Source organism: Ischnura elegans, chromosome 12, assembly GCF_921293095.1.
Source record: "Ischnura elegans chromosome 12, ioIscEleg1.1, whole genome shotgun sequence".
NCBI classification, from domain to species: Eukaryota; Metazoa; Arthropoda; class Insecta; order Odonata; family Coenagrionidae; genus Ischnura; species Ischnura elegans.
In genome coordinates this window covers 79,064,565-79,086,359 of record NC_060257.1, presented here as the reverse complement: position 1 = coordinate 79,086,359, position 21,795 = coordinate 79,064,565, and the positions used below count along the sequence as shown (strand labels likewise).

At 37.7% G+C, this 21,795-nt stretch overlaps 1 protein-coding gene across 1 annotated transcript in view; it reads right to left on the bottom strand.

Moving 5' to 3' along the window:
- Window positions 1-401: 401 nt before the first annotated feature.
- Window positions 402-21,795, bottom strand: part of LOC124168647 (unconventional myosin-Ie-like) — a 66,216-nt gene continuing 44,822 nt past the window's right edge. Inside the window, exons 19-24 of the mRNA XM_046546910.1 lie at window positions 18,922-19,061; window positions 11,842-11,990; window positions 9,018-9,281; window positions 8,384-8,519; window positions 6,748-6,929; window positions 402-4,962 (exon numbers count right to left, since the gene is read on the bottom strand). Of these exons, the coding sequence (XP_046402866.1) occupies window positions 4,886-4,962; window positions 6,748-6,929; window positions 8,384-8,519; window positions 9,018-9,281; window positions 11,842-11,990; window positions 18,922-19,061 (948 nt within the window). The 3' untranslated portion in view covers window positions 402-4,885. The remainder of the gene's footprint in view (window positions 4,963-6,747; window positions 6,930-8,383; window positions 8,520-9,017; window positions 9,282-11,841; window positions 11,991-18,921; window positions 19,062-21,795) is intronic.

The window sequence follows — 21,795 nt, the reverse complement described above, 5'->3', positions numbered from 1 at the left end:
TGTTACACTACATTTTATCGTCATGAATTACCTCATTATGAAAATAAAAAATAGACTACAAAATAAGACGCTACAGACGATAAACTGTTATTGAAAGTGCTATTTTCACGCATCTCTAATCATTGTTCGATTTGGTGTAAGAATTTCATGACAAACTAGACTTTTCATTTCAACGCAACGGGTTAACCCTGAAGGCAACATGCATAGAAATAATATGAAATACCCCACAATAAGGAATAGCTGATGATGCCCATGGGATGCCCACTTGCATATTTTCGATGTACATATTTACGAACTGTGACTGTATGTACATACATATTTATTTACTTTCGTGATTGTTTACTTCTTAGCACTCTGATATACTTTGTACATATTGATTTTTAGGCTTAAAAAGAAATCAATCAGGGTTAATGTCATGTTTATTATCTTTTTTTCACAAACAACATTTTTTGTTAATAAGGAACTCCTTCACAACTCAAAAATTAAAGGTTTGCTTGACTTGAGACTAGCAGTTATTAGTCCATGAGAATGCACACAAATTACATACAATTCAGATTATTTGGCCGTAAACAACAGTGCAAGCACTATTAAATAACACGAAAAAATCAATACACAATCATTAATGTGGAGGCATTTACAGTGAATTGGCCAGGAAATGTAAATGAGAATGATTGATTGATGAAAGGAAACATACATTTTGAGAGAGAGGCACATATCCTACTCAATGCCTGAGAAAGCATGACATAAATATATGATATGAAAATGAAAGGCTACGCCTATTTGCAGCTGGCACATGAAAATTTGTCACTTGATTCTGGCCAAAACACAGCCACCACACAATTGGCATTATGATTAAATGGTAAAACTCACAAACTCTTCACTAGGTAACAGGGCACTAGGTGCATCATTTATTTTTACAAAAATATAGCTCTTCAAATTCAGTTAAACTATGAAATTTCTAAAAGTTACAATGGTCAATGCCATTGAAGGCACCAACTACTGATTTCTTTGGTCAAAATATTAGACAGCGAGTCGGTACATTAACAGATAACTACAACTAAAATGGTAAAGAAATACTTTGCACTCTTTCTATCATAACAGGAAGCGCCAGAATTGTACCATTGAATATTCTTCAAAGTGGCAGTGTTTTAGTGGAAGTCTGAAGCACATAAATATTAAAATGCATGACAGTATATATGCACCATGGCGCATACATAAGGCAGATAGGTACACATTTTTTCAGGGATAGATCAAGACTGGAGGGGCATCACTCATTGACAGCCACAACAATGCTAACCCCACGTCCCTGTTTCCTCAGTAACAAATGATAATGAGAGTAGCATACTCATTTCAAGAACATGGCTCTCCAAAATAAGAGTTAATGAAAGTAAATATTGAGGCATTCACACTAGAATTTTACGTGACATTAAACACAGGGCTGTAACAAGATTCTCAAATTAATACTCCCTCACAAGTCTTCATTTTCCTTGACTATTGCCCTCTCTTACTCTGTGCATTACATTTTCACTTGGCTCAGCCAATCATGGCCAACTTCATCAACAACTCAAGTTTTCCAGGGAAATATACAATGCAATTTCCTAGGATGATTATTTAATGAATCTCCCATAGGGGTAAAATTTTCTAAGAAGGAAACATGGCAAAGCTAAATGCAGATAAGAGGAATTTACATCAAGAATTCGCCGGGGGTTAGAAAATGTATTTGATCTTTGGTGATAAAGGATAAATTCTGCAAATAACTGCAAAACTATACGAATCTTGATGCTATTCAATAATGATTTTAAAAAGTTTTATATGGAATTAACACTTACAAATTTTCCAAAGAAAATGTAGGACATCTTTCCAAGTCAAAGATGCAAGCCCTCAGCCGCTCAAAGGCAAAGCTGCAATATTGGTGGTTATTTCGATTTGCTTGTCGAGGCAAAACTTTTATATTCCCAGGCTTATGCCTGATTTCTCTGCCCTGCAACAACCTTGATAAATATTTAAGGCATTGAGATCCATTCTGTTCCCTTTTTTAAATAATGGTGCAGCCTATGAGTTATCAACATAGATGATGGTCAAAATATACTACCTATAGGATTTGATTCCCAATTCATCTCCATAAAACTACACATATTAAAAGCACAATTTTTCATTCAAATGATTTGATCTTTGCTCTGAAAGATCTCTTGTGTATTTTGCTCTCCCTTGGAATAAATCCCCTTAATTCCACCGCCAGATATGTCAGCTTTTTCTCTACAAGTGAAAAGTGCTACAAGCCAGTGTATCAGCTCAAGTAATGGCTTTAATCATACCTAATTTTGTTTTTATAATTACATTAACCTTTAAGCAATGTACCAGAATATTATAAATACCACCAAATTCATTTTTAGTATAATGGAAAACACAATCATTAATATCTTAAATTGTAAATTCATTTTCTTCATACGGTGTAATAAAAATCTCACACACACACACACACATAGGCAATTTTTAGTACCAATTAATATTTAGTTGGCACAAAGACGATTATTTAGAGATTTTGTATAATACCTTGTGGAAGGAGTTCAAGTAAATTATTTGAAGGCAATGCAAAAAATAATACCAGGAACCACATACGGCCATATCTTCAGTTAGAACCTTTTTGTGTTCCTAAATGCCACATTATCTTACTTTTTTTTTTGCTCTTTACTGGATATCAGCTTAAGGGATGACTTTTTTCTACTATTCCCACGTTTTACACTTTTCTGATTTTTTAACATTTTACAGTGTCACTATAAAAATGTAAAAAGAGAATTTCACAAATACAAAATTAATTACAATGGCTGTAATAATTATAAAACTAAAAAAGCATGCATAAATTAATTTGTTGTAATGCAGGATTGGAATAGTCCCAAGGCAGAGACCAACCCTTTTAGCCTCTCAAACACAGAAGAATCCTCTTTGGTAGTTTATGGGGTCTAATAATAAGCCTATTTTACTCAACAAAGTAAGCAGCTGTAGTTGTAGCTCACAAATGATATCCCACTACTATTATTAACATAGTAGAGTCCTAAAAGTGCCAATATGCTCCATGATGGCAGAGGTAGAAAGAAATAAAATAACTGCTAAAGATGAAAGAGAAATATTTTCATCTTATCCTCTTCTTCGTGAGAACATAAAATAAAATTTCGATTTATCAATACTCCCTCATAAGTAATAAATTAATTAATAATTAGGCTGGAACTATATTCTTGGCCGGCATGGCTAAATCAATGTTTGCTGCTTGACAAGTATCCATAGCAAAGTCAATCAAGATTGACCAAATTCCCTATTCATATTCTCTTGTAGCCACAGTCCACATGTACAAGTCCAGCATAAAACAAGGCTTTAGTTCCCTGCCAGTGATGCAAAACAGACTCATTCAATCCAATTTGGATCATTTGGAAGAACAATATGCCATTTCGCAAATTTAATAGCAATACCATAAAAATGCCATCTTTTTAGCAAACTCGCACATGAAATATCTCTTGATATATTTTGGCTTGGATATGACTGAAAAATACATTCATTTACAATAAGACCTCGACATACGAACTAGATGCGTTCCAGGACCTTGCATGTAAGTTGAATTTGTTCGCAAGCTAAAAAGTCTACACTAGGCATAGAAAAGTGTAGTTATCCCGCTGTATGCAGCACAGCGTAACTATTTCGCGTAAACTCTACATCGTCACGAACTGTTCCCTGCATGTTCGGTGCAGCTGAAACCGAGAAAATTTCGCTGCCCATGGGAAGAATAAAGGGAAAAATTTCCCGAAATCAAAACGAATGACTTGATACTTAAAATTATATCATTAAATTTGAAATATTTCCCTCACGGCAAAGAATTTTTTAGGCCCAATGAGCAAAGTGTTGCATGTGAGGCATCAAGTTTTTGCATGTTAAGAGCAAAATCCTCGATGCCACACCAACAGTCGCATCAGCCAGCTCCAACGGCAACAAATTTTAAATTTCCGGCACGCTAGAATTTATGCATTGGGCATGAATATTCGTACCTCTGAAAGTTTGTAAGTTGAATGTTCATCAGTTGAGGACTTACAGTATACAAAAAAGATATCCATATTATTCAAATTCCTTACTGATTGCACAGACATTTATGAGAAATCAACTTATTAAGCCCTCGCATAAAAAGCTCCTCATTTCATGTGCACTAAATTTTTTAACATCTTGCATATTTCCCTCAAAGTGTGCAATATTGATGGCTGTTTTCAAAAAGGCTGTCTCAGCATACCTCAAACGAAAGGATTAATATTGTGTAAAGAACATTTACATGAAGTGTAATCCTATTCCAATTCTTGAGCCTTATTGACCTTCATTGTACACTTGCCAATGACTTTATCTTACATAAAGCATATTTTGGGTAAATAAATGTATTATGATGAAAATCTCACATATTTAAAGAGAAATGCAATGCCAAACCTGACTCTACGAGCATCTAATTTTCTATCAGCTTTTCTGCCTCAAACAATGGTATCATTCTTAACTAACGCTGCAATACTGGTGTGGACACCAATACAATGGAACTATTTAATTCCTCTTCCATATTTTACTCCTGAGGAGGGGAGCAGATATGTTCCGCTCCAAAAAAAAAACACTCAGGGTTTAAATGCAATGCTGCATGCACACCAGTGTTAGAACACAAATTCTTTCGCTCAGTAATCGACACACCATTTCTCTACCTTGAAAAAATAGCTTTTCTTTACATTTGGTACATAGCGACTAGTTGTGACCAATATGATCACTGAACATGGAAACACATCACCATTTAACATCACACCTGAAAATTTGGTCAGTAGAGAGACGACACCACCACACAATTGTCAGACTAAAGGGTGATGACGATGCTTTAAATCTTCTCGACATAATTCGCCGGAATCAGCCCCTCGGAGCCCTTCAACCTGCCCTGCCACCAACCACCATCATCTGTCATTATGTAAAAAGAGTAAAAATCAACATGAATACCAATCAAATGAAGAAACGACATCATACACTGGATTAGAATTGAGTAGTGACTAGAATGTATTCAGTGCACAATGCAAATTCAAATATTTAATGAAACAAAAGTTGTTGCATTAATAAAACAAAGTGAAGTTTTTTCCTGTAGGAGCAGCAAAACACTAGTAACCATGTAAGTGAAGAGTGCACAAAAATAAATCAAATTATGTTTTGTAGCAAATAAATCAAATACATATGTATATTAGTTCTATATGTGTCTTTTGTGCGATGCATTTGCATTTCATAGTTGTGCCTAGTTGTGTCTTATAAAAAATATATATATAATGTAAGTCATTACTCCATCCTAACACATAATTGTACATAATATGAGGGTCATCCAGAAAATAAGTTCCGTTTTTATTTTTTAAATCGAGTTTTTCCGAGACAATCTCATGAATGATGGATCGTGAGATCTCAGGGAAACACTCATGGAGTTCATCCACAGTGGAACGGCGATCTTTGCGTACAGCACTGTCGACTTTTGCCACAAGTTCGTCCGTGACAACTGAGGGTCTGCCTCTTCCACTTTCGTCCTCAAGTGAATGTCTTCCCGCCTTAAATTCACGAACCCATCTCCTCACCATTGATTCACTCATTACACCCTCTCCACACACAGAAACAAGCTGTTGATGAATTTCAACCGATTTGAAACCACGGGCATGAAGAAATTGAATCACTCCGCGCACAACATCGAGACGGAACAGGCACCGAGGTGGCGGGACACGACGTCGAGGACTCCATTTCAACGAGTTGCTGTGACTCTGTTTTCAAGGTTACTGAGCCTATCTCCCTCTCATTCTATTCAGAAGATTCCCCTCTTTTGTACAATGTAGCCACATTTGTCAAAAAGTGCCTCTAGCGATCTACACACCAAAACGGAACTTATTTTCTGGATGACCCTCGTATACTCAGAACACGGGAAGACTATTGAAAAATCAAGCATGAACAAATACGAAATGCAATTGGTTTAGTTGGGCATATCTGACAGCATATGCCCAACATTACACGTATTTTAATTAAAACTAATGATTTCCAAGAGTGTTAACTTTTTTGGTTAATAGATAACTTTTAAAATCTACCATGAGTGGTAAAATATTTTATTGATACGCAACTGTTTCAATCTATCAATTAAGTGTTGACATGCAAGAGTATAGTAACAAATGTTTCTTTTGACTAATGCTGTATGGGGGTCAATTTTTTCCCCAACATTTCTCTCCTGGAAGAGTTATCTTGATAATGCTTCCAGAGTAAGAGGTCGAGCAAGAAATAACTTCGCCACAAAATTACCTGAAAGGAGCAGATGTTATTGGTCAAAGTATCTGCAAAAACCTGCAGCAAAAGTGGAACAGGTGGCAAAACTTGTAGGTTTGTAGCGATGATGACAAGCTGAGTGTGGTCACCCTACGCACCCGCGGGGGAGCGCTAGAGCACCTTTTTGCTTCTGCAATCACTGCACGTTTTCTTTACATTGAGTTCTAGGACGATGTTGCGTGTGCCACTCAGAGAGGTATCGGTTCCTAAACTGCACGAGCAATTGAAGCCTAGTGGGTAGTCTCTGAATCTTTAGCGGTTCACAGCCTACTCCACGTAAAAGCTCTGACATGTTATCTGTTCGCCCGTAATAGTTTTTGACAGATTGCTCAGCTTTTCATACTATTTTATTTCTTTACTTTGTATTTATTAGGCTAAAGACGAGAATGAATGAGCACTCACGCTCTTTCACTATCTCAATGATGTCCCCTTCCATGAATGAGAGCTCATCCAGATCCTGAGCACAGTACGAGAACACGGCACGACCTCTCGGCACAACTGGCTTGGGTTTGAGCTGTGGCCTCGGCTTCCCCCCTCCTGGAATCGGCTTCTGCTGGTTGCCCTTCAAACTGGCCCTCTTCTGCCTGCAAAATGACCATCAGCAATAATAAAAATGATAAAAAACTTCAGCATAACATGATATACACATCTGCAATGTAAGCAAACATTAAAAATATGCATTGTCTTTGCAAAGAAGAAAAGAGCTAGAAAAGCCATTGATGCTGTATTATTGAGATCACCTCATAGACTTCAGTTTAAGAAACTTAAAGTAGTGATCTTTCCTTCCCTGCATATATGTCCTTATTGGCTCATTTTTCATAAAGAATTATCCTAAATAAATCAAAAATATTTGAGTATTGAGCATTCCGTTTGATTTCTGATAAGAGTACAAATTAGCTTCTTAGGTGTTCATCGATTAATTTTAAAAATTATTATTTGTTTACCTCGAGAAACACAAAATAACAATGGAGAGATATCTTAAAGTTCTGCTACTATCTTGAATATATATTATATGACATGTTTTTTAAAATATAATTATAATTACTACCATTCAATCTCTCAACAAGCCTACTTATTAAGAGTAATCACATATCAATTGAGCAAGTGTCTTCTCTTCAGTTTCTGGGTGTATGTTTGAGTTCAAATGTTTCTTGGACCCAACATACCGATCTCTTGAGTCATAAACTAAGTTCCACATGTTACTTACTGAGACAACTCAGTAGTTCAGTAAGAAGGGATACACTCCTTACTCTGTACTATGGGGAGTTTTATTCCCATATCTTACACAGTATAATTTTTTGGGGCTCCTCTCATATCAACTCATTACGCATTTTCAGACTTCAGAAAAAGGCTGTTAGAATAATAGCCCAGAAACCATCCAGATACTCATGCAGACCCTTATTCAAGGAGCTAGGCCTTCTGCCACTGCCTTGCATTTATATTATGATTACTGTGTTGTACATCAAATCTAATATCATAAGCTTTCCCCTTAATAGTGACCATCACTCCCATCACACAAGATGCAAGCATGACATACATTACACTACTACAAGGACAAACTTAAACAAACTGGGCCCGAGGGAAATGGGGGTACGACTTTATAATAAACTCCCTGCTGATGTAAAAAAATATTAAAAAATTTAATGCTTTTAAAATACAATTAAAAAGGTTCCTTCTTTCAGGTTCATATTACTCTTTGGAGGAATATTTACATGAGTTAAGGGCTTGATGGAATGTTATACAATGTGATTTTTTTTCCTTTCTTTGTTATGAGTGATTATTGTATGTGATATATATGTACACTGATTTTATGCTTGTGAAGTAACTTATGTTTTTGATGGACGTGCCTTATACCTGTGCAAATGTACCTTGGTCTTTTGGGCAAATAAAACATATTATTATTGTTACTAACAAGGATCACTAAATATGAAAGGTATCTGAGAGGACTGGGTTGAAGGCCCGCAATAATCAATTACATAATTATAATACATAGGGGTCATCAAAGGTTAAAAAATGCACAAAGACATGTGCCTCTTACCCAGCAATGCCGGCTGGAGGTGTGCCCATGAACTCTCGGTTAGCACGGTTGGCTGCCTTAACTTGGTCAAGGGTTGGAGAATTTTTCTCAGAATTAGTCTCCTTACCAATTTTGTAGGACCAAGAATTACCGGGAGCTGTAAAGAAATTATTTATTAAAAAAAAATTTTTATAGCATAATTCATGGACAGAAAATTAACAATGACTGAGCCATTAGCTAGAATAAACAGATTCATAGCACCCACGTTCACATTATAGTTAAAGTTTCATAGTTGGTGGTAATTGAGGGCATGAGATTTTAACATCCACAATGTAGAAATAACAGCTTTTATCAATTTCTTATCTTGCATTGCTAGGATTAAGGCCAAAACACATAATCCATATGCACCAATTTTGGCATTTTTTTAAAGCCACACTGTAAGTAAGTGATGAGGCGTACAGCAGAATGTACGAGAAAAACCATAACTTCAATAAGAAATAAGCAAATTGAAAATTACGTGATGATAGCCACTGTATTTGGTGGTAAATTATAAAAATTATTCATCATTGCTATAGGAAAGGTTTTAAGGTGAATAAAGCAAGATTAAAAAATTAATTTTTTTTTTAAGATCATGAGAATGAAGAAAATGACTTACACAGTGCTGGTAGTCTGAAGGGTGTTGGTCTGCTATTGTTTGGCAGCTCTGGGGCCTGCTGGACGGGAGCCGGCGGGCGAGAGGGGGCCGTGCGTGGAGGTGATGGGCCCATGGGTCGAGGGGGAGCACCCGTGGGGGGTGGTGGTGGGCCAGTGGGTGGAGGAGGTGGAGCCATTCGCGTGGGAGGCCGTGACGGTAGTCCAGGGGTGTGATGCCGAGCTGTGGGATGCCGGCCCCTGGCGGGCACCACACCTTTCGATGGCCCTGCAATTCAGCAAAGACATCTCAATAAATGGAATTGGAAACACCTCGTATCATAAAAAATTCCCTGGTTTCAGCGCCAATAAATGGAGGTGCTGATTTTCAGGTTCCTCAGCCGCGCTGGTTGTTTTTGGATGACAACAGTTTCGGGAGCCATCCTGCTCCCGTCTTCAGGTCGAAGGTGAGAAGTTCTCGTTTTTGGCCGCCTTATATGGCTCTGTCCCGCTATCTGCCGGATGCTAATTGGTCAATACCCTCTTCCAAACGTTGCTGATTGGCTAGCCTTGGTCTTGGTTGAAATTATTGTTTTGAACTGACGAACCCGAAAATCAGCACTGACCATGAGCAACGCCACGGAAACCTACGCCAGGACCAATAAATGTACTCACACGGGATGCTCACTGCCACACCGAAAAACAAAATGAGAGGCAAGGCCATACATCAATGAGAACCCAAGGTGGGTTCTTTGAAGGTTACAACCACCAGGGCCGGGACCCAGTACTACAACTGATATGCCCGTGCTCCCGCAGAGGGGTTTGGAAGGGAAGGAAAAAGAGGCACCGCCACGATGGGAGCCCGACGATGCCTCTGTGGGTAGGGATAGGGAAGGAAGGGAGGGAAAGGGAATACCGTCCCCAATATAGAAGCGACCAGGGCCCACTATTAGCGAAACCATAATTTAATGTTTCAAAAGAAAGGAAAAAATTTCCTATGAAGAAGGAAACTTCTATGATTTTCCATAGATAGGCAAGCCCATACAAAATAAAAGAAACCGGGAAGAAAGGTGATGGGGAGAACAAAAATCATAAGAGGTAAGGGTAGATGAGGACTTGCTCCTTTTCCTTGCTTCTATTGTGATGCCGGAAAGCACTCGCCCGAGGCTAATGGCTGACTTGCCCAGCCAAAGATGTACTGTACATTCACATTGCACTGTCTCTCCTTCATCTTCGACAGATGCGTCCCGAGTAGACGAAAAATCTTGAGACATTTGGATGTCAAAAATAGCCAAAACTCCACCGCATAGCACCCAAGCAAGGATAGAGGGAATTTTAAAATAGGGAAGGTAGGGAAATTAAAAGCCAACCTCCCGAGTAGTGCAAACAATGACATCATTAAAATGAATATTTCTGAATGACTGATATCAATGAAAATTTTGCATTTAGTGCATGACTGCACTATATGCATAATTTTCATAGATTTTCATGACAGAGTTTTAAGCTTACTATGACACATCACTCCCACACATCCAATTGCATTTTGACTATTTTCATGGCCTATTATGGCATTGGCCATTGAATATTAAGCTTTGGATACTTACAGGTATGAATGTGAATTGTACTATTTTTTATCTCAGTTGCTGAGAGTAATTTCAGTATTTCATATGATTTTTGATCTGAAGTTTATCATTGTTTTTGTTATCCTGGTTATTAATACTCACCTCAAGGCAACCATTCATGTTTATTTGATACTTGGAAATGAGAAATCTTTAATGAACACATTTGTAATATGGTTTGTAAATCTTGCTGCTCTTAGGGGTGTTTCCCATAGCTAATAATTATTTTTAGTATGAGGGTTGTACCAAAAGTTAGATTCCCATTGAGCTAAAATGTTGAGAGAAGGTGCTACGCTAAATCCCACAACAGTGCCGTGTGCAGTGTTACCCCTACTCTTGAGTCCGCCCATCCGTTGATTCACTATGTCACTCAGTATTGGCTTCGTAACCATCAACAATGGAAGGGTCAATCCCTGTTCCCACCAAGTGTGAGGTTCAAGCAGCGATCTGATTTCTCCATGCAAGAAAGTTACTGCCATTGGAGATTCATCGGCAACTGACTGAAGTTTATGGTGAAGAGTGCATGTCCATTCAGCACGTCCACAAATGGTGCAGGGCTTTTGCTGAGGGTCGCACAGATATTCACAATGAAGGACGGAGTGGAAGACTAGGAGTTTCAGATGCAATAGTCCAGAGGGTCAATGGTGAGCTACTCAAAGATCGAAGGATCACTGCCTGTGAACTTGTTGAATGCATTCCTGAAGCTTCCCATGGCACAATTAAAAGAACTTTAACAGAAACATTGGGTTATCGCAAGATGTGTGCTTGCTGGGTTCCGTGGATGCTGACTGACGGACACAAGGAGCAATGCTTTGACTGTGCTCGCAAATTTCTTCAACAATGTGAGGGGGAGGTAACAAGGAGAAGTTGTTGGACTCTATCATCACATTAGATGAAACGTGAGTGTTCCATTACACCCCCAAAACAAAACACTTAGGTTGCAAACGCTTCAAGAGCGAGGATGATGCCCGAGTAGAGGTCACACGCTTCCTCAATGGGTTAGCAGGAGACTTCTTCAACATAGGGATACAAAAGCTGGAGGACAGTCTTCAAAAGTGTGTCAAAAAAAATGGAGACTACGTTGAAAAATAGGCAAAAGTGTAAACTTTTCAATGATGTGAAAATTAGTAACAATTAACAAAGTTTTCTATTTAAAAAAAATATGGGAACCTTACTTTTGGCACAATCTTCGTACTATTAACATTATATGACTACATGCTTTAAACTTACTCGAGGTGTTTGGCAGGCCGGATCCAATGCTGACCGTGAGCACCTTGCCGCTTGCCTTGAGCGTTGCCTTGTCGCCTATGCCATTCACAAACTTGATTATACGAATGCCCCCACCTCCCCACCCCTCCTTCTTCACTTTGAACTCCAGGCTGTGGGAGAGAAAGGAAAATCATTCGATAACCTCTAGAGCTCCTTCCACACACACCGATTTTGTATGGCCGGCAAAAAACTGGCTGATATTTTATCGGTCGAGCAATGCTTGCACATTCGCCAGAATTTAACAGGTAAACAATCACTTGCTAGATTGTCGTGATCCAGAGTGGCAATGGCTGACTGCCAACCGACTATTTATCGGTACCAGTGCATGGTTGGTAAGTGTGCAAGCTCCCATGCACTCCGATGATTCACTAATGGAATGTGGACGGCCGATTTTATACAGACCGTCCAAAATCGGTGTGCGTGTGGGGAGTCAAAATTACTCCAATCTAAAATTTTTATGTAGAGCTACAGTAAAATATTTTAATATAGAAGTGAAAGACTTCAAGGCTTAAATTATTTTGATAAACGATGGTTCACAAGAGGAGGTTTTTGTTGTAAAGTGAAAATTAATATTTTGTAGGGTTTAGCATTTTTACGTTCAAGGTGATGATGAATGTTTGTTTTGTTTTTTATTTACGTTGCCAATATGAAAAGTGATTGTTGTGCGGCCTTGGGATATAGAAGACAAATAAAATAGTTTAAGACGTAAAGAAGACTTTTTTCGTTTTTTGACAGATTATGAGACTTAAACACTAAGTGTTGATGCGAAGCGAAGTTTTTCTTTTGATGGTGTGAACGGCGAATACGTTTGAGGTTAGAAGAAGTGAACCCCATAATTGTTCTTTGTAAGTTCGGAATCATCAAAAATGGCGGAAGAAAAGAAGACGTGTATCCCAATACTCGACAGCGATAATTACGATGTATGGGCTGTAAGAATTGAAGCTTTTTTAATGAAGAAAGATTGTTGGGAAGCGGTAAAAGGTTTCCATCCATACATAACATTCGGCAGTGATGGAAACGAGATAGAAATGGAAGACGAAAGCCAACTCCCACCACAAGAGGTTAGGCGCCATCAGCGACAAAATCAACAGGCCAGAGCCATTATCATACAATACGTAGATGATTCATTTTTGGATGATATCGTGGGACTGGACCTAGCGAAGGATATGTGGGAGGCATTAAGAGACATGTGCACCACTTACGACGTGTTCCAGGAGATAATGTTCCTAAAGGAAATGGTAAATACCGAAAAAACGGAAGACCTTTCCATTATGGAGTACATGAGCAAGATCCAGAATTACAACCGTAAAATTACTAAGTGTGGCATTAATCTCCCGGATAGAGCACTGGCTGCGTTCTACCTCATGGGTCTGCCTCGAGAAAAATATGCTGGGTTTATACGAAGTATTTACAGAACAAATGAAGGAGACATAACATCCAAATATGTTAAGTCCAAACTCCTGCTAGAAGAGAAGAGAATGAAAAATGAGGATTACGCGAAGACAGAAGAACACAAGGTTCTCAAGGTAAAGAAGAAGCCAAACAGACCTAAAGTAAGCAGTGAAAATAAATCACAAAATGATCCAAAGAAACCTATTGGGAGGAGATACATTTGTTTCACATGTGGAAAGGAGGGGCATACTGCAAGATTTTGTCCTGCCATACAGAAGCAAGATGAAGAAGAGAAGAAGTCATCAGCATCAGTAGTATCAAGAGGCTATAAAGTACTCTGCATGCAAAGAAATCCAAACCATGCAAACAACGGCATATGGATACTGGATTCAGCAGCATCAGATCACATGAGCCCTAGGAAAGATTTGTTTGTTGATTTCAAACCCCTCTCTGGAGAAGTAACTGTGGGTGATGGTACATCACTAAAAATAGAAGGTCAAGGATCAGTGACCATACAGATGTCGAATGAATGTGGTGGATGGAAAATAAAGTTAACTAATGTGTTATATATTCCTTGCCTCCAAGACAATTTGATTTCAGAAGGGAAATTAGAAGAGAAGGGCTTGACCATTGTGAGGAGAGACGGAAAGACTACTGTTAGCGACGAAGAAGCTACTCTGTTCCAGGGGTATCGCGTTGGTTTCCTGTATTACCTCACTACTGAAGGGAGTGCTTCTATTTCACAAATAAGAAAACAAGCTGAAGAACATGAAGGTATGAAAGCATGTAAAATTGCAGCAACAACATGGCACAACCGTTTGGGACACCTGCACCATGAAGGGATGATGAAGATAGAACCATTGCGGAACTTAATGAGTAAGAAGACAGAAGAAGAATGTGAAGCATGTATACAGGGAAAGTTTAAGAGACTGAAATTTTCCTACAATGGAGAAAAAGACAGTAAGATTACACATGTCCTCCAAAGGGTCCACTCTGATGTCGTGGGGCCTATGCCCTGTGCCTCTTTGAGTGGCTGCAGATTTTTTGTCACTTTTATTGATGAATTTTCTCATTTCACTGTTGTAGTTCCCTTGAAGGCCAAAAGTGAAGTCACTGAGCAGTTCATAAAATATCAGAAAATGGTGGAAGTCACACATGGAACTAAAATACAGGAGTTCCAGAGTCATAACGGTGGGGAATACTCATCAAATGAATTCAAGAAACACCTTGAGAAGAGTGGAGTCCTACATCGTCTCTCTGTACCATATGTTCCTCAGCAAAATGGTCTGGCCGAGCGGTACAACCAGACAATTTTGAATACCATCCGTGCTATGCTGCAACAATCTGGTATGCCAAAACATTTTTGGGCTGAGGCCCTAAAAACCGCATGTCATTTAAGAAATCATTGTCCATCAACAGCAATAGATTCTGAAATTCCACTAAAGAGGTGGCTTGGAAGAGAACTTGAAGAGAAGGATTTTCAGTACCTAAGGGTGTTTGGTTGTCAGGCTTGGTATCGAGTAGTCCATGGTGACAAGCTAGATGCCAGAGCAAAGGAAGCAGTGATGCTGGGGTACCCAGAGGGCACCAAAGGCTACAGATTGTGGGACCTCAATACAAGGAAAGTCATTATTAGTCGAGATGTCATATTCAATGAGACTGTGTTCCCATTCCATAGAAAGGTAAACAGTGAGAAAGGCGACCAGACAGAAGACACATCGAGTGAAGAAGAAGAAGTTGATGCAGCCCTCCCGACACATATGCCACAAGCCATAGCCCAGAGGCCAGGAGAGGAAAATGCAGAAATAGAGGCCCAGGTCCAGAATGAGGAACAAGAGCAGGAAAATCCTCAAGTCCTGAGGAGGTCAAATCGGCAGCGGGTGCCCAAAGGAACGTGTGAATGCTGCAACGTCACCCGTTCTGTCCTTGGAAAAGATGATGTCCCAACCAGTTACCGCCAAGCCATAGAAGGATCTCAAGCCGACAACTGGAGGTTAGCCATTGAAGAAGAATTACGGAACATCGAAGGCCAAGAGACCTGGGACATCGTGAGAAGACGACCGGATATGAAAGTAGTGGGCTGTAAATGGGTTTTTGCTCTTAAAAAGAATAATGAAGGTAACATTGTAAGATTTAAGGCAAGACTTGTGGCTCAGGGTTTCACTCAAACATACGGTGTGAATTATCATGACACTTCCAGTCCAGTTGTTGAAAGGAAATCAGTTCGTCTGTTAGCCTATATTGCTGTGGAAAATAATTGGGAAATAGATCACCTAGACGTGGTGGGGGCTTATTTAAACAGCAAGCTGGATGAGACCATATATATGTCTGTTCCTGAAGGGGTGGATGTAAACAGAGATTATTTTGTTTGTAGGTTGAAGAAGAGCCTTTATGGTTTAAAACAGTCAGGGAGAAATTGGTATGAGTTTCTCAGTAAGATTGTGGTGGAGTTAGGGTTTGTGAAATGTATCAGTGACCCTTGTGTGTACTTAAGGAGCAATGTAATTGTTGGAACATATGTTGATGATTTCTTGATTATAGGTGAGAAGGAAGAAGTAGGTGTGTTCAAAAATGAAATTGCATCCTTAATTCAGGTGAAGGACTTGGGTATGGTGAACACATTTTTGTCCATCCAATTCACCAGACCAAACAGGGGAACTGTCATTTTGAGTCAGAAGAAGTATGTCATGTCTTTTCTCAGAGATTTTTATATGTTAGAAGGTAAAGGTGTTTCTTGTCCACTACAAGCAGGTGCAAATTTTGAGAGTAAAGGAGAAGGAGAAATTTTTTGCAAGGAGAAATACCAGAGTGCAATAGGCAGCTTGTTATACTTGAGTACCAATACTCGTCCAGATATTGCAAACGCAGTGTGCAAACTTAGTCAATGCTGTAGCAACCCCACTGTAACAAATTGGAATGGAGTTCAACATGTAATGAGATATTTAAAGAGTACATGTGATTATCAACTTGTTTTCAGGAAAGGTGAAGGTTTTGCATGCTATTGTGATTCAGATTGGGCAGGGGATAGAGATGATCGAAAGTCTGTCACTGGGTATGTTATCACGCTGGGAGGTGGAGCAATGATTTGGAAAATTAGGAAGCAGAGAAGCATAGCCACCTCAAGCACGCATGCTGAGTATGTTGCTATTTATGAATGTGTGTGTGAAATCCAGTGGATGAGGCTGTTTTTTTTGTGAATTGAAGCAAAGCAGCCTCATTCCAAAGACCTGCACCATTTTATGTGATAACCAAGGTGCCATATACATTGCCAATAATGACATAGTAAATGAGAGGAGTAAACATTTCGTGGTAAAATACAACTATGTCCGAGAGGCTGTGAAGGAGGGAGAGATTTCATTGAAATATGTGAAATCTGATAGTAACATTGCAGACTGTTTGACAAAGAGTTTGTCTGGACCTAAGACATTATTGTTTGCCAAAGAAATGGGCATAATTAAGTTGGAGTAAGAAACTCACAACTAAAGTTACGAAGTTATGTATGATGTTTTTGTGTTCCTTTCCATCATCCTCGAACGAGGGGAGGTGTTGTAATGTGAAAATTAATATTTTGTAGGGTTTAGCATTTTTACGTTCAAGGTGATGATGAATGTTTGTTTTGTTTTTTATTTACGTTGCCAATATGAAAAGTGATTGTTGTGCGGCCTTGGGATATAGAAGACGAATAAAATAGTTTAAGACGTAAAGAAGACTTTTTTCGTTTTTTGACAGTTTTTGCAAAATAAAACCTCCTTCCTTAAACCACCGTCTCTTAACAGAAAAATCTCACAAATCACTTTTTTATTTGAATCGTTTTTTAACATTGATTATTTCGATAGTTTGTTGGGTAGAAGTATTTTTAAACCATATTCCCATTTAACTTTGATAATTGGATTTCAATTCCATTGTTTTACTAAATTGTATCTTTATTGTATATTACTTATGTATCAAAAGTCCATCTGGAAGACATTTTGTTATGCAACAATATGAACAGCAAGAAAAATGTGATTCTGAAGATGATCCCTCCTACAAGCAATGGCAACTGGGGTCATCTAAAGCTCCAAAATTGGTTTCATCTCTTTGATATTAAAATGTTTAAATTGTTTAAGGAGCAAAAAATAATTGTTATAATTTTATTTATATCAAAGAAATAATGATTTTCTACATTTACTGACAGCAATAAATTCTAGAATATCTGGAACACGCCATAAACTTGGTGCCAATTGGCTTTGAAGTAGGAATTAACACAAGAAGTTGCATAGTAACATTAAATTTTGGTGCTAGTTCAAATTAAAGTAAGATTTCAATTTATTAATTTAGATAGAAAAAAAAATCAAATACTTAGCTGTATTTTTCTCTGATTCCTTATAAACATGAAATGACTATTGATAATTTGCAGCTGATAGCAAAGTATGCAGAAACGCTAACCCTAAATAATTTTGATGAAAATATGCTCCCCGACTTATCTAAATGCTGCTCATCTTCAGAAATATTGGCTTATTATTCTCTATACTTCTGTTGATATGGGTGTGACTACAAGGAATTTACTAGTATTTAAAAAATTAAAATAACTTGGTTTTATACATATACGAGGCATGTTTTTAAAGTAAGTACTATTTTGACATAAAACAACAAGTAAATTTTTTTCAAAAATAATTTATTCACTTGAAAGGCCATACTTTACTCTACTTTTCTACATAATTCCCATTACTATTGAGGCATTTATCGTATCTTGGGACCAGCTTTTGTATGCCATCGTCAAAGAAGCTTGCCGCCTGATTAGACAACCACTGCTTCACGGTCGTTTTCACTTCATCATCATCGGAATGGCGCTGACCCGCCAGATGCTTCTTCAAGTGCATAAACAAATGGTAGTCGCTCGGCGCTAGATCGGGACTGTATGGAGGGTGGTTTAATTGTTGCCAGCCAAAAGAAGTGATAAGGTCTTGTGTTCGATTTGCTGTGTGTGGACGGGCATTATCCTGGAGCAAAATGACACCTGCACTCAGCATGCCACGCCTTTTGTTTTGAATAGCGCAGCGCAGTTTTTGTAAAGTCGCACAGTACGCTGTTGCATTGATTGTGTCGCCGCAAGTCAAAAAATCGACCAGCAACACACCCTTAATGGTGGGGCAGCGCCATTCCGATGATGACGAAGTGAAAACGACCGTGAAGCAGTGGTTGTCTAATCAGGCGATAAGCTTCTTTGACGATGGCATACAAAAGCTGGTCCCAAGATACGATAAATGCCTCAATAGTAATGGGAATTATGCAGAAAAGTAGAGTAAAGTATGGCCTTTCAAGTGAATAAATTATTTTTGAAAAAAATTTACTTGTTGTTTTTTTATGTCAAAACTGTACTTACTATAAAAACATGCCTCGTATTATTACAAAACTTCACTTCCTAGGACTAGGACCTAGGCAATTCAAAGAGGAGCTTAAAAATCAGGCACATTCGTAACGAAAGACAAAGAATTAAGTTTCGATGTCTACTCGTTGGTCCCAGTAAATTTTAGTGATAATATGCATGGAAAAAACAAAGTTATTATTATTTCAACATTCTCTCTACTGTAGTCGTCAAAGGCTCAAGTGCAGTAAAAAGAAAGAAAGTCATTTCTTGTTTTGCATAGTAATATGTGCTGAAATACTCACTGCTCTGAAAATTTGATAATCAATTCCCGGCCCAGTTTGGCTTTGTACATCTTGCTCAGAGTGGACAAGAATTCAGTTTTATATACTATTTCCAGCACACTGTCATAATCCTGTTTTGTGTGGATCACAACGAAGTCATCCTGTAATGAAAGCAAGCAAAATATTTTTAAAAACATATAACTAATGAGAGTACAAATGTCACATTACTTCAGAAATCATTAAAACTGCTGAAATATGTAACCTTTAGGTAGTCATACCTCTCCCAAAACGCAAGCAGTCAAGGAGGCACACCATGAGCCAGTGATATCCTTAAAATTATATGTATCCTCAAATGTGATAAATTCTGCAGATTTATAACTTTAAGCATTCACTTGTGACATTACACCTCTCAAACCAATTTCTTGAATATTATAAGGACTGGATTATTCGACTACCTACAACGACCAGATGCAACATTTTGGCTCAAATTTAACTGCTTATTCCACTTTTCTGAAACTTTCCTCAACTATATAGGTATATTTCAAGGAATACTTTATGAATGAATATGTTTATCATAAATTATATAAAAGTTTTACCCACTCATATGCGTATGATAAGCATACTTGTCAGATGTACATTTTTATACGACGCTGAAGTCAAAACAGTTCATTGGAGGGAAAAAAAACTCAGGGATATGATTTATAGGAAATTTTATGCATTTTCATTTTAAACTGGAAAATTATTCCTTAAAATTGGATTGATTCCACTTTATAAAAAAGAGACTAAAAGAGTAAGAAGTTTTGGCCATTTTTGCCATGTTTTTCGCAACGTTGCATCACAAAATGTTGTTAACAAATCTCAGATTCAGATTCAACAAACCAAAATACATTTAGGAGAGAAAAATCAAAACTACCCCAAAACTTTTATCCAAAGACCCTTTTTGGAGATGTGTATCTTGACTGAACTAATAGGTAATTAAAAATCCCAGTTTTATGGGATCTACTGCCCTTTTCTCAGTAAAGTGCTTTGGGTAGCAATCATACTACACCTAAGTACATATTTTTTATAAATTTTCCTTCTTTTCCAATGCTTTTGAAATAATGCCTAGATTATTGTCCCAAGAATTTATTTTAGTCTGTAATGAACTTATTTAAATATGTTTACATAGCTATGCATATCGATGGCTAAGTTCTAACAACACGTATTTCAAATTCGGCCATTTTGAGATACGTATCCTAAAGAGTAATAACATTAAAAAATAAAATAAATGCAAAATACAACTCTTCGTTTGCAAATGAATGCTTCTTTTTCAGTTTTATGAAAATGTTTTGGTTTTGGTTTTTTATTTCAGTGCACAAGTAAAAAAATAATCATTTTTCTGCTCTCCTGAAAAGTTGTTATTTTGAGATTCGTGTTGTTAGAGTTTAGCCATTGATATATCATTTTATCCACCATGGAATATATCATTTTATCTGCCATATGCTTTTTGACAAGACAGGAGAATGGTCCAATGAGAGTACTCCTTCAAACATCACCTTAAGAAGTATCAGCAGTACAATCAAAATAGACTCTATGCAGCATAATTGATCTTTTGAATAACTGAACTCAGTTTTATAATTGTACATTAGGAGCCATTTGTTGATTATTATCAGAGGACAAAAGAGTAACCAATATCCATGCTCGGAAAATCCTGAATTCAAACCTGAATATCAAAAACAGCATTTAATGAAGATGACAACAAATGAAAAAGAAATTTCAGAAGTTTTTGTTGGCTCATGCAGTGAAACTCCCTCGAAAGTGAGGGTTGCTCCACAAAGTTACCACGTTGCACAAATCCGCATTGGAGGAGACACATGAGTACAATATTATACTTAAATTTGCATAATAGGTACGTGAACGACGAACTAGAAGTAAGTTCTAATGAAATGTTTGGTTTTGCATGGGCAATAAGACTAAGATCCCCGCTATGAGCTTTTTGTAATACTACAATATTGCTATCTGGCTCTGAGATAATGATGAACCTGTTCTACCTCTTTTACTAAGGAGGACCATTACGTATAACCACCCTGTTCCAAACAAAAAATATCCTTCATTACACCTCTGCTACAACAATGAGCACAAGTTCCCACATGGTCACAATAGTGTTTCTTTACAGCTAATGGCCTGTAATCACTGTTTCCAATTGCCTTAACTATTAAAAAGAATAACAAAAAGACAACTAAGTAGCTGAGGAACTTATTTTTTCCAGTTAGTGTTCCTTCTGAAAATATACAAATATCTCTGCCCTGAGTAAAAACATAAGTTCCTCCTTTCACTAGCTAAACTTTCTCAGTAAAACCTCTATGCAGTGAACCTCTTTACATCATAAACCTCCTTACTTCATACAACCCTTACGGTCCCGTCAGATTTACATGTAAATTTATAGGCAAACCTCTTTGTAGAGAACATCTTTATATCGTAAAACCTCCACTTATCATACTAGGAGATACCCCCCAGACAGCCTAACTACCTCCGCAAATTGTACCGAGGCAACTAGAGACCATTAATGCAGCCTCGATTACATACATGAAAATAATAATAATGGAATGACATTTTCAGCAATAATTGTTTCATTCTTATTTTCTTTTCTTATACACCTTTAATATGCTGTAATTTTCACGTTAATCATTAGTTGTGGCCATTTTGTTCCATATGAGAGCACACCTAACAGTAAATAAGAAAAAAAGTATCCAACTATCCCAATCATTTTAAATGACTGTTGAATTAAAAGAGATCACATCGTTTTCTCTTAAATCATGGTAAAAAAATCATGCGATAGCACTTGTTTTCTGTTATTAATAAATATGTGTTCACTAATGCATGCATGTTTGTTTAAACACATAAATGTAATGGTTT